The 16,950-nt window shown below is 40.2% G+C and overlaps 1 protein-coding gene across 1 annotated transcript in view; it reads left to right on the top strand.

Annotated features, from left to right (window-relative positions):
• TANGO6 (transport and golgi organization 6 homolog) overlaps positions 1–16,950 on the top strand; it is a 179,845-nt gene that overhangs the window by 73,534 nt on the left and 89,361 nt on the right. Inside the window, exons 13-14 of the mRNA XM_080828218.1 lie at positions 424–933; positions 3,721–3,778. Coding sequence (XP_080684344.1) covers positions 424–933; positions 3,721–3,778 — 568 coding nt within the window. The remainder of the gene's footprint in view (positions 1–423; positions 934–3,720; positions 3,779–16,950) is intronic.

Raw genomic sequence — 16,950 nt, 5'->3', positions numbered from 1 at the left:
ATATGGTAAGAATAGCTGTACTAGATAAGTGTGTACAAAGGATGTAAACAAGCTGTTCGCAGAAAAAGAAATCCAGTCAGCTAATAAACATGAAAGGATGCTTAACAGCCCTGGTAGGTAGTCTGGCTAATGCAAATTAAAACCATAAGATAACCATGTTTTTCCCACCAGGTTGTAAAAATTAAGTGTAATCATATTCATCACTGGTGTATTTTTAACTCAGAAAAGTACCTGCTCAGGGTATGTATTTGGTAAGTATTAGCTGTGTTTATTCAGCCATAGTTACTGAGAGCTAGACTATGCTGATCACACCGTGAATAAGATATGCTCCCTCTAACTCAGAATATCTGTTTCCCTGTGCTCATGCATTGTTAACATCTGTTATATTAATTTCGGTTTGGCATTTTTCATTTCATCTTATAGTTGAAGTCAAGTGATTTTGCTGTCCTGAAGCAGTTGCTGCCTTTGTTGGAGAAGGTCTCCAAGGTATACCCTGACCCTGTCATCCAGGAGCTTGCCATCGATCTCCGTATCACCATCTCTACCCATGGGGCCTTTTCCACTGAGGCTGTCAGTGTGGCTGCCCAGAGTACCCTGAACAAAAAGGATCCGGAAAGGAAGATAGAAGAGCAGCAACAAACCAGTCATGAAAGTTACAGCAACGAGTCTCACCACAAACAACAGCAAGGCCATGAGAAATCCAAACAAACGGGCCTGAATTCGAGTGCTCCACTCATTCCTCAGGAGGTCAGTGAGCCCAGAGCCACTACAAACCAGAAATCTGGAAGTGTAACCACAGACCAGCTCCAGGAGGTTCTTTTATCAGCTTATGATCCTCAGATTCCAACCAGGGCTGCTGCTCTGCGAACTCTTTCCTGCTGGATAGAGCGGAGAGAAACAAAAGCGCTTGAGATGCAAGAGAAGCTTCTGAAGGTGAGTAGAACACAGGAGCAAAACACAAGCACACAGAGTGGGCAGCTTTCCAGGAGCCTTGACTGTGTTTCGAGCACTGCCCTGGACTACCCTGAGGGAAATTATAATTGTTCTGATGAGGCAAGACTTAGACACAAGAAAGACTTAGATAACCACCTGAGACCACTTAGTTGAGCATGAACAGGAAAGAAAAGGGGATGGAACATCATGACCATATTTCCAAGAAGCCACCTGTTCCGTTTTTTATATGTAAGATTTTTATTTATTTATTTGACAGGAAGTGAGAGAGAGAGCGAGCACACAGAGGGAGAGTGAGAGGGAGAAGCAGACTCCCTGCTGAACAGGGAGCTCGACGCTGGGCTCGACGCTGGGCTCCATGTCTCTCTCTCTATCAAATAAATAAAATCTTAGGGGAAAAAAAAAGAGCAAAGGGTCTAGAGACTACTGATCAAATCCCAGATGAGTTTCTTGGACAAGTCATTTATATTTTCTGAGCCTCAATTTCTACATCTGTAAAGTGAGGGTAATAACAATAGGACAATAGGACCCACTTTATGGCTCAGTTGGTACAGTATACAACTCTTGATCATGGGGTTGTGAGTTTGAACCCCACATTGGGTGTAAAGATAACTTAAAAACAAAATCTTAAAAAAAAGAAAGATGTAAAATAAAATAGTCCATGCATGGGCCTCTGGCTGGCTCAGTTGGTAGAGTAGGTAACTCTTGATCTCAGGGTTTTGAGGTTGAGCCCCATGTTGGGCATAGAACTTACTTAAAATAAATTAAAAAATAAAAATAAAGTAAGAGACTTTAGAGAGAATGAATGCAGCTCTGCTGATGCCTTGGAGAAGAAAAAACAGTCTATGTAAAGCACTAGTTCTAGTGATCAGCACATAATGAGCATCCAGTAAAGGTTCAGTCATTATCATTATTATTATCATCTCTTTCGTACACTTTAGCTATTAGATGAAGAGTTATAATTCTGGTTAAAAACATTTATCTTTACTCACCAAAGAATTAGAACCAATAGTGTAATAATAATAACTGCTGTTGGGGGCACTGGGTGGCACACAGTTAAGTGTCTGACTCTTGATTTCGGCTCAGGTCGTCATCTTAGGGTTGTGGGATAGAGCCCCGTATCTGGCTCTGTGCTCAGTGCAGAGACTGCTTGAGTTTCTCTATCCCTTTCCCTCTTCCCTTCCCTGCCTCAAATAAGTTAATAGTAATAATAATAACAACAACAGCTGCTGTTTATTGAGCTAGATCCTGTATCTTCTAGATATTATCTCCAGTCCTCATAACAGCTGCAATATTGGTATTATCCCCATTTTATAGATGAGCAAACCAAGGCCTAGAAATGTGTCAAGGATCTGCTGCCTTTGAAATATTGCTAAAAACATCAAAGTATATATCTCCTTTGAGCAGTCATCACAAATATCCTCTTTATTCCTGTGGTCACTACCCTGGATTAAGCTTCTTTCACTTACCTGGTCCCACCCCTCCAACTTGGCCCTCTTTCTAGTTTCACTAATTTAGGCTCTCCCTAACATGCTGCGGATGTGGACACTAGCAGCATCAACTTGCTGTCAAGAATCACTGTGCCAGCAAAGGATGCCTCACTATAGATGGAACAGATACCCCTTCCTCCCCCTAGATACGAATCAGGAGGCCCTTGAGTACACTGCCACCATCTTTCTCTGGCACTCATATTAGGGCCTAAACCTAACATGTCGTCATCACATTTTCTAGATAAGCAGTACCCTCCGCAATTGATACACCCTGGTGCGTTCCTAAACTGTGAGATAATCTTTGGAAAATAATTTGTACCTGATGTCAGTTGAAGTGCTGAAATTTGCAAAGGTTTAAAAAAATAAATTAGAACACATTCTTATTCCAATAACATCTCTGTTTGTCACTTGTATTCCCATACACTTTCTGAGTGCAAGAGAAAAGGATCAAATTATAGCAAAAATGCCATCAATTGGACCTAACTCCAAACATGGTATCTTGTGTGTCATGACTTGTAGTGTATCTTTTTTTTTTTTTAAAGATTTTATTTATTTACTTGACAGAGATCACAAGTAGGCAGAGAGGCAGGCAGAGAGAGAGAGAGGAGGAAGCAGGCTCCCCGCCGAGCAGAGAGCCCGATGCGGGGCTCAATCCCAGGACCCCGGGATCATGACCCGAGCCGAAGGCAGAGGCTTTAACCCACTGAGCCACCCAGGCGCCCACTTGTAGTGTATCTTTTTTTTTTTTTTAAGATTTTTTATTTATTTATTTGACAGATAGAGATCACAAGTAGGCAGAGAGGCAGGCAGAGAGAGAGAAGGAAGCAGGCTCCCCGCCAAGCAGAGAGCCCGATGTGGGGCTCGATCCCAGGACCCTGGGATCATGACCCGAGCTGAAGGCAGAGGCTTTAACCCACTGAGCCACCCAGGCGCCCCCACTTGTAGTGTATCTTAACACAGATGAGAATGTTGTCTACCATGGGCAGTAGTGGAGAGGATGTTGAGGATTTTTCTTCCAGATTTTGGTTTCCATGCCTACATCTGGTATATACTTAGCCACTTCAAGAAGTATCTCCCCCAAACTTGCCACCCTTCTTTAGCTATTATAAAAATGGGACTTCAACCATATATGCTGTTTTCCCTGCAAGATTGTGAAGTCAGACCAATGTCTAGCTAAGAGAAGAAGAAAGGCATTTATTCTTTTGAGGATGCTCTAAGGGGCTCTCATATCTTGCTTGCTCTTTGTGAATCATATCACTGCTCTCTTTTATGGTTCCAGATATTCTTGGAGAACTTGGAGCATGAAGACACCTTTGTATATCTGTCTGCTATTCAGGGTAAGTTAGTCCTGGTTAAAGGACTTTGAGTCTGTGGACCAAACATTGTAGCATGTATGTTTGCACAAAATCTCTAAAGCCGTGGAACCACAAGGTCATTTTGTCCATCTTCCTGCCTCCTAGCTATTTAAGTTATAATAATAATATTCCTGGATGGTTCCCTAAGGGTTCTCATAGAATTTCAGTGTCTGATAATGATCAGGAGGTCTTCATTATTCTTTTTTTTTAAAGATTTTATTTATTTATTTGACAGACAGAGATCACAAATAGGCAGAGAGGCAGGTAGAGATAGAGGGGGAAACAGGCTCCCCACCGAGCAGAGAACCTGTTGCGGGGTTCGACCCCAGGACTGTAAGATCATGACGTGAGCCAAAGGCAGAGGCTCAACCCACTGAGCCAACCAGGCACCCCATTCATTATTCTTTAGATTAAAGTACATTTCTTCCAATTCAAGGAGGTAAAAAATGGCCCACACATGAACTCTCATTACCTTAACCTTTTATGTACTTGACTACTGCTAGAATGCACCCTTGCTTTCTCTTTAAACTAAAAGAATCTCATAGTGGGGGCACCTGGTTGGCTCAGTTGGTCAAGCGTCTGCCTTCAGCTCAGGTCATGATTCCTGAGTCCTAGGATAGAGCCCCACATTGGGCTCCCTGCTCAGCAGGAGCATGCTTCTCTCTGTCCCACTGCCTGCTGCTCCCCTTGCTTTTGCTCTTTCTGTCAAATAAGTAAGTAAAATCTTAAAATAATAATAATAATAAAATAAAGGCTCATAAAAGAATCTCATAGTATATACTATTTTTTCATCAAAATGTTTTTTGCAATAATTTTATTTCTCTTTTGTGATTCTTTGTTCTCCCCATCTCCATTAATTTGTGGATTCCAAATGTTTTTTTTAAAGATTTTATTTATTTTGAGAGAGAGAGAGCATGAATGAGCCGAAAGGTAGAAACAACACAGATATCATCCATCAACTGATGAATGGGGAAACAAACTGTACTTTATCCATACAGTGGAATGTTATTCAGTCCTTACAAAAAGGAAATACTGAAACATGTTATGGAAGGGATGAACCTTGAAAAACATCGTAAGTGGAAGAAGCCAGTCACAGAAGACCACATGTTATACCATTCCTTTATAAGAAACATGCAAAATAGGGAAATCTTTTTTTCCAGAATAGGGAAAGTTATAGAGATAGAAACTAAATAAATAGTTGCCTAGGGCTGGTGGGAAAGGGGAGAGCATTGGGAGATAATAGCTAAAGGATAAGGATTGGGGCACCTGGGTGGCTCAATGGGTTAAAGCCTCTGCCTTCAGCTCAGGTCATGATCTCAGGGTCCTGGGATCGAGCCCCACATCGGGCTCTTTGCTCAGCAGGGAGCCTGCTTTCCCCTCTCTCTCTCTGCCTGCCTCTCTGCTTACTTGTGATCTCTGTCTCTCAAATAAATAAATAAAATCTTTAAAAAAATAAATAAATAAAGGATAAGGATTGATTTTTGGGGTGATGAAAACATTCTAAAATTGACAGTGATGATTATTGCACAGTTATTGTAGGAACCATTGAACTGTATACTTTAAATTGGCAAATATTATGATATATTATATCATATTATTATATCTCAATAAACTATTACCAGAAAAATTAAAATTTAATAAAGGTGGGGAGGGATAAAACTGTCAGAGCTTAAGAAGATTGGATGATTAAATGTAATGTGGTAGATAGGATCCTGGAACAGAAAAAGGGCATTCAGGAAAAACAAAGAGAATCTGAGTAAATTATGGGCTTCAGTTGATAATAAAATGTCACTCTTAGTTCATTAATTGTAACAAATGGACCACACTAATGCAAAAGTTAATAATAGGGACAACTGGGTGTGGAATATATGAGAACTCTCTGTGCTATCTTCTCAGTAATTCTGTAAATCTAAAACTGTTCTATCATAAAAAGTCTATTAAGGGAGGTTAATATTAAGATTAAATGAGTTAGTAACTTGAAAGTACCTAGCACAGGGGCACCTAGGGGCTGAGTCGGTCAAGTGTCCGACTCTTGATGCCAGCTCAGGTTGTGATCTCAGGGTCATGAGATCGAGCGTGGCATCAGGCTCCATGCTCAGCATGGAGTCTGCTTGAGGTTCTCTCTCCCCCTCCCTCTGCCCTTCTCCCTGCTCGCACACACACACTGTCTCTCTCTCTTTCCAATGCAGAAATAAAATCTGCATGGAGCACTGGGTGTGGTGCATAAACAATGAATTCTGGAACACTGAAAAGAAATTTAAAAAATAAATAAAAATTTAAAAAAAAAGTTCTTAGCACATAATAAGTGTTCAAATAAGGTTAGCTGTTATGAATGTAGTGTTGGCATCATCATCATATCACTACTGCTTCTGCTGTAAGACTGCTAGATAATGTGGCGATACAGTAACTTCTCAGATCTGAAGTTTGAGTAGGCAGACTCTGTCAGGTAGTTATTGCTATGTAACAAACTGCTCCAACACTCAGTAGTTTAAACACCCATCATGTGTAATCACTCAGGCATCTGTAGATGGGGGTTCAGGGAGTTCACCTGATGTAGGCTGGGTTTGGGCGGACGGCCGTGATCCTCTCTGCGGCTCTGTGGGCCCGCTGCCGCATCTGCCGCACCTCTGCCTGGTCATCCCCAGCCCAGCGGTCCAACCAGGGCGTCTTGTGGTGATGGCAGAAGTGGAAGAGGTAAAAATAAACTCAAGAGGCTTCTTCAAGCCTAAGCTTGGAATGAGCATCCTATCACTTCTGCCTCATTCTCTTGACCTAAGTCAATGTGACCTAGCAAAAGTCATAAGGCAGGGATGTTTCCCTTAATGGGACAAACTGCCAGGACGTAGAGCAAAGGGTATGAACTCAGGGAGAGGTGAAGAAGCGAAGCCAATCAAGCAGTCCTTCACACTGATGTGTTCTATTTGTCTGCAAAAGGCAAGGTCCTCTGTGAGCCCGAGGCACGCTTAGATCTTAATTGGCTACTTAGTTCTTGGCATAATTTGGGTATGCTCTGCACACGTTTGGTAGTTAAAGCTTAAGAGAGTGTAGAAGGGATAGCATATGGTGATAAAGGCCAGAGCCTTGGAATTCATTCTTTATTCAGCAAACGTTTGTTGGTTTGTTGGTGAGTTGTCCTGCCTAGGTTAAGAAGCAAAAAGAAGATTCCTCAGAGATGACAAAATGACCTCTCAGTAAAAGGACAAGTAGGTGAGAGCAGAAGCCAAAAGAGTAGAGGGTTTCAAGAGAGAAGGTAACTAACTACCTGTGGGTGAATGGGCAAATAGGCCTGGAATTGAGATAAATTAAACTTTTGGGGCTCAGGAAGTCACAGCACAATGAATGGTACTTATGGAAGCAAGATAAATCAATGAGGCAAGAACCTCAAATGTCTATAATTAAGAAGTCTTAGAAAATAAGTTACCTGGTACTCTTCTCAAGAAACTGTCATACTGTTATGATAAGAAGCTATTTCTTATTGATTAATTTTTTTTTAAGGACAGCATTTTTGGAGAAGAGGAGGTATATGGTTCTCATGAGGCAACATTGGTGTTTGGAATAAGCTTCTTAGCTGATTAACTCATTGAGCTCATTAGCCTCTAGGGTCTGCTATAAAAATCACAACTGTTGGTTTTATGTTTGTTTTTAGTAATTTTAATAGGTGTGCTAATCAGTTAGTAGCTAATTTGGCGATGAAGAACATGGGAGGTAGAGGTGTAATTTCTGTTCTCAGCTCCCCACAATGGACAAGTTTGAATTAATTGATGTTTTGGTGTTTGTAACATGCACTTAAAGGCCAAGGCCTTAGGTGAATTTCCCATTAAGAAAGGAAAGAGCTGAATTTTCCCACCTGCATTGCCAATGTCATTTGCCTAGGCATAAAGCATGCCAGGAGCCAGGCCATTTTGGACTTCCAGTCAGACAAGACCAGGCTACTTGGAAATGTTCTGCAGTACAAGGGATATTGGGCTTTAGTTTGAGTAGCAATTAGTTGTGGGGGAGGGTGTGTGTGTGATGCTCATAATTGTGTTTAAAGTTTCTTTTTTTAGGCTGTCTGAGTGTCTACATGTGAAAATTACAACGTATCTTTTGCTTAATTTGTCGATAAGTTGGATTTCTTTTATCATTTCTCACCAACTTTGCAGTCTACCAGCAGAGCAGAGGGAAAGTAAATAAATTCATTCACTCAACAGATACCTATCGATACCTGATGTAAGAATTTCTGGTGTGTGTATTATCTGTGCATCACAACAATCTGAGAACTAAATTCCCTAGGAGTTAAATTTTAGTTTTATGAAAGATGGTCTGCATCTCCTTTTACTCCTACTGAGAAAGTGATGGTTGATTTGGTTCTCACAGCAGCTGCTCCGAGGTGGGTACTCAGTAGCAAGTTCTTTAGGCGGAGAATTATGTACCAAATTCCGGAGTTTGAGTTTCAAGCCAGAGTTCATAAATAGCGGACCTAATCTTAGACTATGGCCATTAAGTGTCTCTCCTTTTTAGATTATTCTTTTTTTCATTCTTTGTTAAACCATTATTATTGTTGCACAAATTAATGCATTTTCATTGTTCTAAAAAATTTAATTGACAGGGAAGTACATAAGGTAAAAAGTAGGAGTTCTCTTTTCCAAAATAGGAGTTAAAATATGTCCTTGAGGGTCCCATAGTGTATATTAGATAGTTGGGGTATTTTTCACATTTCAGTTTTGAAATAGATGTTCAATAATGAATATGACAAATAAGTGATATTCTTCTAGTAAGATACTGTAGTCAGGTTATTTATCATACTGTAGATCTGCTCATGTATCCTCTCAGTCGTTTTAAACTATTTAAAGGACATTTTTGAAAGCAACACCAGAGACTGATGCATTTCAGGGATCCAAGTGATACCTGTCAGTGTCAGAAGGATCTTTGGAGAAAACTACCAGTCATTGAAAAAGTTAAAAAAAAAAACAAAACCAAAAAACAAAACCAAAACCCAAAACCCTAGGCTCTGAGCCAAGCATGGGAGGTGAAAGTATACCCGTGTGTGTAGTGAGGACAACCTAGACGTCTTGACATGCCCTAACAGTTCTCACTAACTCTTCTACCCTTTCTCGCTAGAGACGAATTTTCATTTCTGGCAAAAGAGCCAAGGGGAGGGGAAGGCAAAAGGCCCGGAAAGGGGAGGAAGGTGGATACAAGGTGAAATTGTTTTTACAGAGTTTCAAACTGAGCAGGATTGCAAGTCTTAACTTGTCAGAAGCTGAACTCCCTATCTCATTCTCAGATTTCTACCTCAAATAAAGTAAGTTGGGAAACCATTAGCTGAAAATAATTCTATCCCTTGAAGGACCATCTAATTGGATCTGGCATTGAAATTTGGAATGCAGTCTTGTGAAGTTTATCATCTCCATTTATGTCCTTGAAATGGGAAGATTACTTTTATGTCCTGACCTGGTTTTTGTACCACCTAATTAACAAATGAGCATTTAGTAAATGTCTCTCATAGATGCTGTCTCGGTAAATTCTTGAAGTGGTTCTAGGTAGAAAATTGACCTTAGTTTTTAAACTTTTTATTTGAAATACAATTTATACCGAAATTCTCTAATTTAAAATGTTCAATGTTTTTAGTGTATTTAAAGAGTTGTGCAGGGTGCCTGGGTGGCTCAGTGGGTTAAAGCCTCTGCCTTCGGCTCAGGTCATGATCCCAGGATCCTGGGATCGAGCCCCGCATTGGGCTCTCTGCTCAGCAGGGAGCCTGCTTCCTCCTCTCTCTCTGCCTGCCTCTCTGCCTGCTTGTGATCTCTGTCTGTCAAATAAATAAAATCTTTAATAAAATAAAATAAAGAGTTGTGCAATTATCACTACTATCTAATTTTAGAACTCTTGCGTCATCTCAGAAAGAACCTCCATATCCAATATTAGTGAATTTCCATTCCTACTAAGTACCTCAGCCCCTGGAAACCACTAAACTACTTTTTGTCTCAATGAGTTTGCCTATTTGAGATGTTACATGTAAAGAGTCATACAATCTGTGTATGGTCTTGTGTCTGGCTCCTTTCTCTTAGCATGTTTTTGGAGTTCGTCCATGTTAAGCATGGATTGGTACTTAGTCCTTTTTATGGCTGAATAATGTCCCACCGTATAGATTAGCCACATTTTGTCTGTCGATTCATAAGTTGATGTCATATTTGGGTTGTTTTTGCTTTTATGATATGAATAACGCTGTTATGAACATTTATGTCCAAGTCTTTGTACATATGTTTTCATTTCTCATTTCTCTTATGCCTAGGATTAAAATTGCCGGATCATATCATAACTCTTTGTTTAACCTTTTGAGGAACTGCCAAACTGTTTTCCAAAGTGGCTGCCCCATTCTACTTTCCCATCAGCAATATAGGAGGGTTCCAACGTTTCTACATCCTCACCAATACTTACTCTTGTCTTTTTTATTACAGCCGTCTTACTGGGTGAGCAGTGGTATCTCACTGTGATTCTGATTTGCTTTTCCCTAATGACTGATGATGCTGAGCATCTTTTTTTGAGCTTGTTGCCCATGTCTTTATCTTCTTTGGAAAAATGTCTATTTAGATTCTTTGCTCATTTTTGATTTATGTATTTTGTCTTTTTATTGAGTTGTAAGAGTTCTTTATATATTCTGGAAACAGGTTCTTTATTCAGTATATGAATGGCAGAAAATATCCGTGGGTTGTCTTTTCTCTTACTAATGGTGCATTTAAAACACAAAACTTTTTACTTTTTTTTTTTTAAACTTTCTACTTTTGATAAAGTCCAGCTTACCAGTTTTTCTCTTTATTGTTTGCACTTTTGGTGTCATTTCTAAGAAATCACTGCATAACCCAAGCTAATGAAGATTTACTTACGTGATTTTCTTCCATGAGTTTTATAGTTTTCACAGTTACATTTAGGTCCATGATCCTCTGTGAGTTAATTTGAAAGTGTGAAGAGATTCCCACTTTATAGCTAAACATTCTGAGATTTAGATAGCTGAAATCTTTTTTCTTTTCTTTTTTTCTTTTAAGATTTTATTTATTTATTTGACAGAGAGAGAGCACAAGCAGGGGGAGCAGCAGGCAGAGAAAGAGGGAGAAGCAGGCTTCTTGCTGAGTAAGCCCAGGCCCCTGGGATCATGACTTGCACCAAAGGCAGATGCTCTACCAACTGAGCCTCCCAGGCGCCCCGGAAGTCTTTTTTCTAAGAGGATACACCAAGCAACTTGAACCCTTGTTCATGGCTTCCAAATCTTTTTTTCTCTCCAGTACACTTGGTTACTTCTTTAGAATTTCTGAAATAATGGTAGAAATTGACTCCATTTTTTGTGCTTTTAAGATTAAAAACAGATATTATGATTATGATTATCAGTAATATTTATTAAAATTGAATAATGCTGAATTATCTAGAAAGCTTTGACTCTGTCAACAATCCTGAAATATAATAAAAGCAGATATGGTAATCCTTCTATAGATGAGTAATTGACTTTGCTACAGTTGCAAAAGTCGGAAGGATGGTAGAGATCCATTCCATAGGGAGTCTCAGTCCACTGTTCCCTCTTACTGCAGCCCCGGTGAAATATATATATATATATATACACACACACATATATATGTATATATATATCACCTTCTCTCTCCCTCCAGTTACAGGTTGCATTTCAAAGCCCAGAACACTTGAGTTTTACATTAGCCTCATTTTTCAAATATCTATCAAGTGCTTGTGCACTCTCTTCCTCTCTCTCTCTCTGTCAAGTGAATGAATAAAATGTTTAAAAAAGAAAAATATTTAGCAGTTTAGTACTTTTACCTGTAAGTAAAAGATGAATTGAGTACTTGGAGATTAGTTATTTTCATTCCCCAAGATTGCCCTGGATAATTGTCATGTAAGAGACATGGTAGTAAATATTATAGACATTACCACTTGTTAAGTGCCAGTCCCAACAACCTTGCAAGTTCCTTATTAGCCCTATTTTGCAGATGAGGGAACTGAGACTCAAAGCAGTTAAAAACTTGCCCAAAGTAACATTGATACTAAGGGTCAACATCAGAATCTGATTCTTTTTTTTTTTTTTAAGATTTTATTTATTTATTTGACAGACAGATCACAAGTAGGCAGACAGAGAGAGAAGGGAGGAAGCAGGCTCCCTGCTGAGCAGAGAGCCCGATGCGGGGCTGGATCCCAGGACGCTGGGATCATGACCTGAGCCGAAGGCAGAGGCTTTAACCCACTGAGCCACCCAGGCACCCCCAGAATCTGATTCTTAAATCTCTCTGGCTCTGAAGTTGATGCTCTTGCAGCAAGAAAGAATAATCAGTCCCAGTGCACACATTGTTCTTGTTCTTTGGTACAAGGGCTGAGTTCCCAGGTGGTCTTAGGTACAGAAGAACTAGGCCTCCTTATGGGAAATGGTTTCACTATAAATCAGCCCTTTCTGTAACTTAATAATATGCTGATCTCATGTTTGCTCAGGGTGTGTGTGTGTGTATGTGTGTGTGTGTGGTTTTGCTCATTTGGCAATGTGTACAGTATTATTTTTTAAGCAACCCTTATGTGTATCTTTGAAATTCATCTTGCATTAGTGGAATGTGAGTGTGTGACTCACACTGCCTGCCTCTCTTCCTGCTGATGATCATGATTGTTTCAGCACTGTATCCGCAGAGATTGTGAGTCAGGTAAACATGGAGCTTTCTGTATAGAGCTTTTGATATTTGTTGCATTTCTGATTCCAATAAATGACATTTAAAAATAACTTACTTTAAAATGATATAAATGATGAGGCTGTGGAGAAATCGGACCCCTCATACTCTGCTGGTGGAAACTGTAAAATAGTGCAGCTGCTCTGGAAAGCAGTCTGGCAGCTCTCAAAAAGTCAAACATAGTTACCATATGACCCACCAATTCCACTTCTAGATACATACCCAAGAGAAATGAAAACATACGTCCATACAAAAGCTTATATATGGATGCTCATAGCAGCCATATTCGTAATAGCCAAACAGTAAAGACAGCCTAAATATTCACCACCTGATGAATGGATAACTAAAATGTGGTGTATCTTACACAATGAAATATTATTTGGCAATAAAAAGGAATAAAGTACTGATTCATGCTATAAAATGGATGAACTTTGAAAACATGGTAAGTGAAAGAAGCCAGACACAAAAGGCCACATATTGAATGATTCCCTTTATATGAAATGTTGGGAATAGGCAAAGCCATAGAGATAGAAAGTAGATCAGTCAGTGGTTGCCAGAGGATGGGAGGAAAGGGGTGTGGTCAGAGTGACCGATAACAGATATGAGTGATGAAAATGTTTTGGAATTAGATATTGGTGATCATTGTACAACCTTGTAAATACACCAAAAAGCAGTGAATTCTGCACTTTTAAAAACACAATAATAAACTTTAAACATTCGGAACAGTAGTTTTCATGGAGCCCCTAGGACTCTGAAGGACGAATGGACAGGATTTAGATGAGTGGAGCTAGGGTGAGGGAGTCAAGACTGAAAGAAAAGCAGAGGCAGGAGGAGGACGTGCAGGAGTGGGGCAAGAACAGAGGAAGATAAGCAGTTCAAGTTGTTAGTGAAGCAAAGTGAGCATGAAGAGGAGGAGTGGGATGGGATGGGAATGCGGAAGCTGTTGGAATGCCAAGGCAAGGCCTGCGAGCTGCTCTGTGTGGGCTCTAGGGAGCCTTGAAAGGCTTGTTGTTGTTGCACTCCATCAGTAATGGCTTGGTGCTGGGCTTCCTGGATTTGAGAGTATCGTGCTTGTTGATGGCTATTACTTGTGCTTCCTTTGCTCTTGGTTTCACTCATGATTTATTGAGCGTGAGTACGAATCAGATGTCGCTTACATTATCTCATTTGCTCCTCACCACAGCACCGTGAGTCCATGTCTTGCATCTCCCCATTTTTCAGACAGAGAAACCAAAGTTCCAAGCTGTTACCAATAAAAGGCCAACCAGTGAGGGATGGAGACTGGAGTCAACTCCAGAGCAAGTTCTCTACCTCCTCTAGACTTCCCTTCTCTCTCCATTCCATTTTCTCACCTTTCTCACATCATCATGGCGTGTGCTCTCGAAGACAATAAATGAAGCCCTGGAACCAGTAGATCTTGACATTTTCAGCTAAGCGTGTAAATACTTCTTAACTTCTTGGTTTCCAGGGCTCATTTACCTCCGATTCATATAAGCCAGCAGTCACAAAGGCAGGATTCAGTACCAAGAAGGTAGTTGTGAGATACCGTGGGATAGTCAGTTGTTTCGATGTCAACTTCACAAGCTATTAAGAAGGTGTAAGTACTTTCTCTACAGAACAGCTATTTAAATTCTGCCCTGGAGCCACCCTGTCTTTAGGAAGGTTGGAATTTGAAGGCAAGTTAAGGAAGATGAGTAGTGAGAGAACTCACAAGTAAAATAGCAAGTTCCTCCTTAGACTTAGGTTTAAGTATGATTTACTTGACTCTTAGAAGGACTCCATCTGTTTTACCAGGACCGCTCTGAGGTAGCGGCTAGAGGGGTGCCCTGCCCTTGCTCCTCTCTCTCAAACCAGACAGTACGCAACCTGTGTGCCCCTTTATTTCAAATACAAATTAAAGTTCGCAATCTCACCAGATGTGCTTAAGATGATCCTTGAAACTGTTCACACACTTAATAAGCCCAATTATATTTTTTATTAACCCTGACATAGTTCATTTTGTTGCTGAGTCATAAGTTGAACGTTTTTAACTGATTGAAACATCAGTTTCTCCTTCTTTGGTCACGTCGAGATCTTGGGCAGTGTACTTAGGAAAAGTTCGTGTAAATGGTGTCCATACAGTTTTGGCAACTCATCTTTAGAGTCTTACGTTAGACCTTTGTGCTCGGTTTTCCTGACCTTGTGGTGTCTCTGCTGTCCCTGAGGAAGCTGGAAGGTTGGGAATGAATTGTACCTCAGGGAATGGATCACAGGCACTGAGCTACCGAAGACCTAATTAGGTCATTCCTCATGTCCACCTGCCAGGGCATGATTGCTAAAGTTTTCTTTCTTAGGGGAAGTCTGTTTTTGAAAGCAGGTTTGCATTTGATGGCCAGCTTCTATTTTCCATTATTGGTAACCTGACTTTAGATAAGGACAAAAAGAATGGTGAAATATCTTTGGCCATTGACTTTTTTTCTTAATGGCTTAAAATGTTTATTCATTCGTTCATGTTTATCGAGCACGTACTGTGTGTGAGGGTGCTGTGCTCAGTCATTGCTGAGAAAGTCATTCCCTACCTTCATGGAATTTACATTTGATGGTGGGGAGGAGAGGAGATGGTGGGAGGCAGGTAGTAATCCACTCATACATGAACAGCGGTGAAATGTGGCTTTGATGGGTGCTATGGAGAAAAAGTTCAGCATGGTATGAAAGCCTGTGTTAGGGACATTTCACCTGACAGAGAGGGGAAGAAAAAAGTGACCTATAAGCTGAGGTCTGGTGGGTGATTACAAAAGAGCCTAGTAAAGAAGTGGGGGAAGAGAGCCCCAGACGGAGGGAACAGCAAAGGCACAGTACTGTGGCAGGGAGGAGCCTGCAGGCAGTAAGGCCTGCATGAATGCTTATGTTGTATAGGACCCTAAGATCAGTGAAGAAGGGGGTAGGCTGGGTGGGCTTGGGCCCCCAGTCAACCCCACTCTAACTAGAGGACTCTGCTTTCTTCTCTATTTCATTGAGTCTCCTCTAAAGATTTCATGTGAAAACAAGGTTCTGTTGCTTTTATTTATTTTTTTAAAATATTTATTTGAGAGAGAGAGCATGAGAGGGGAGGTCAGAGGTAGAAGCAGACTCCCCATGGAGTTGGGGGCCCAATGCAGGACTTGATCCCAGGGCTCTGGGATCATGACCCGAGCCAAAGGCAGCCACTTAACCAACCAAGCCACCCAGGTGCCCCAGTTCTGTTGCTTTTAAAGCAACAACAAATGTCTATCTCCAAGGTCTGTTTCAACACACAGCCCTTGACCATTATGAAAAACATCCTCATTGCAGATGAAAAAGGTAAAACCCATATGGAGTTAATTGTGGCCAGTGGCTTTCAAATAGTTTTTTTTAGCAATAGAATCCATTTTTGAAATGAAATCTAATATGGTGTCGAAAACTCAAGTGATTTTTATTTTCTTCTTCATGCCTTTTTTTCTTGTATTTTTCACATTTTATGGTATGAAAATTTATTGCTTTTATAATCAGAAGATAATGTTTTTTAAAATTATGTGGCTGTTGAGAAAAACTGACTTGTTTCATGGTAACAAGGTTCCGGGACTAGCAGAGATTGAAACAGATGGCTCCCTCTGTTGTAGTACCCCCTGTTGACCTTTTCACAACTGGGGATTACTGAGGCACAGGGTGACCATGGCTTTTTCACTATGAAATCGTATGATGACAGCAGAAACCTTACTGACAAACAGATGTTTTTCCCAAGTGGAGCTTTTCTTAATGAAATGGTTGCTTAGAAACCAGACCATAATAATAACTTTTCTATATTTAGTTTATAAAGAGATTCAGTTTGCAAAATTATTAATTCTGAGAATTCTAATCAGATAAAATTGAGCATGTTCATTGTTTCTTGCCTTGCAATTCAGCAACCAAATGGTTAAATTCGTAGCAAAATTTCATCCGGATGTGTCTGTCTAGATGCTGTTCGTAACAAGGACATACAAGGAAAATGACAGCTCAGAGAGCCACCCTGCTTTTCTCTTAACTGTGCTTCTCTAGTGGCACAGCATGTTTGATCTCTCAGCAGCATGTATTAGGAGCCAAGACATGTAACACTTATTAGGTTGCTGAGAGGATCAGTTAGGTCAGTGGGTCAAAAATTATAAAATGTGAAAATAACTTCAATTCACATTAAGCTCAGTGAGACAGCAGTTTAAAGATGAGGGGGCCTCAGGAGTGAAGATGCTTTTGTAGGATAACAATTTATGGAAAATACGATATGCTAACCATTACTAATAACAAAGAAACCTCAACATGTACTGTATTTGTCATGGGAATTAAGACATTACATTTTAAAATCAAACTTGGCAAAACCCAGAAGAAAATGTATTTATGCCTTCCATTTCTGGTAATGACAAGACAACTCAGCTGAAAACAATCATTATGTAGGATAACGTTTAAAATATTTAAAAAAGCGTTAAGAATGAACAA

Source organism: Martes martes (genome assembly GCF_963455335.1).
Source record: "Martes martes genome assembly, chromosome: 17".
In the NCBI taxonomy this organism is placed as follows: Eukaryota; Metazoa; Chordata; class Mammalia; order Carnivora; family Mustelidae; genus Martes; species Martes martes.
This window is presented reverse-complemented; position numbering and strand designations above follow the sequence as displayed.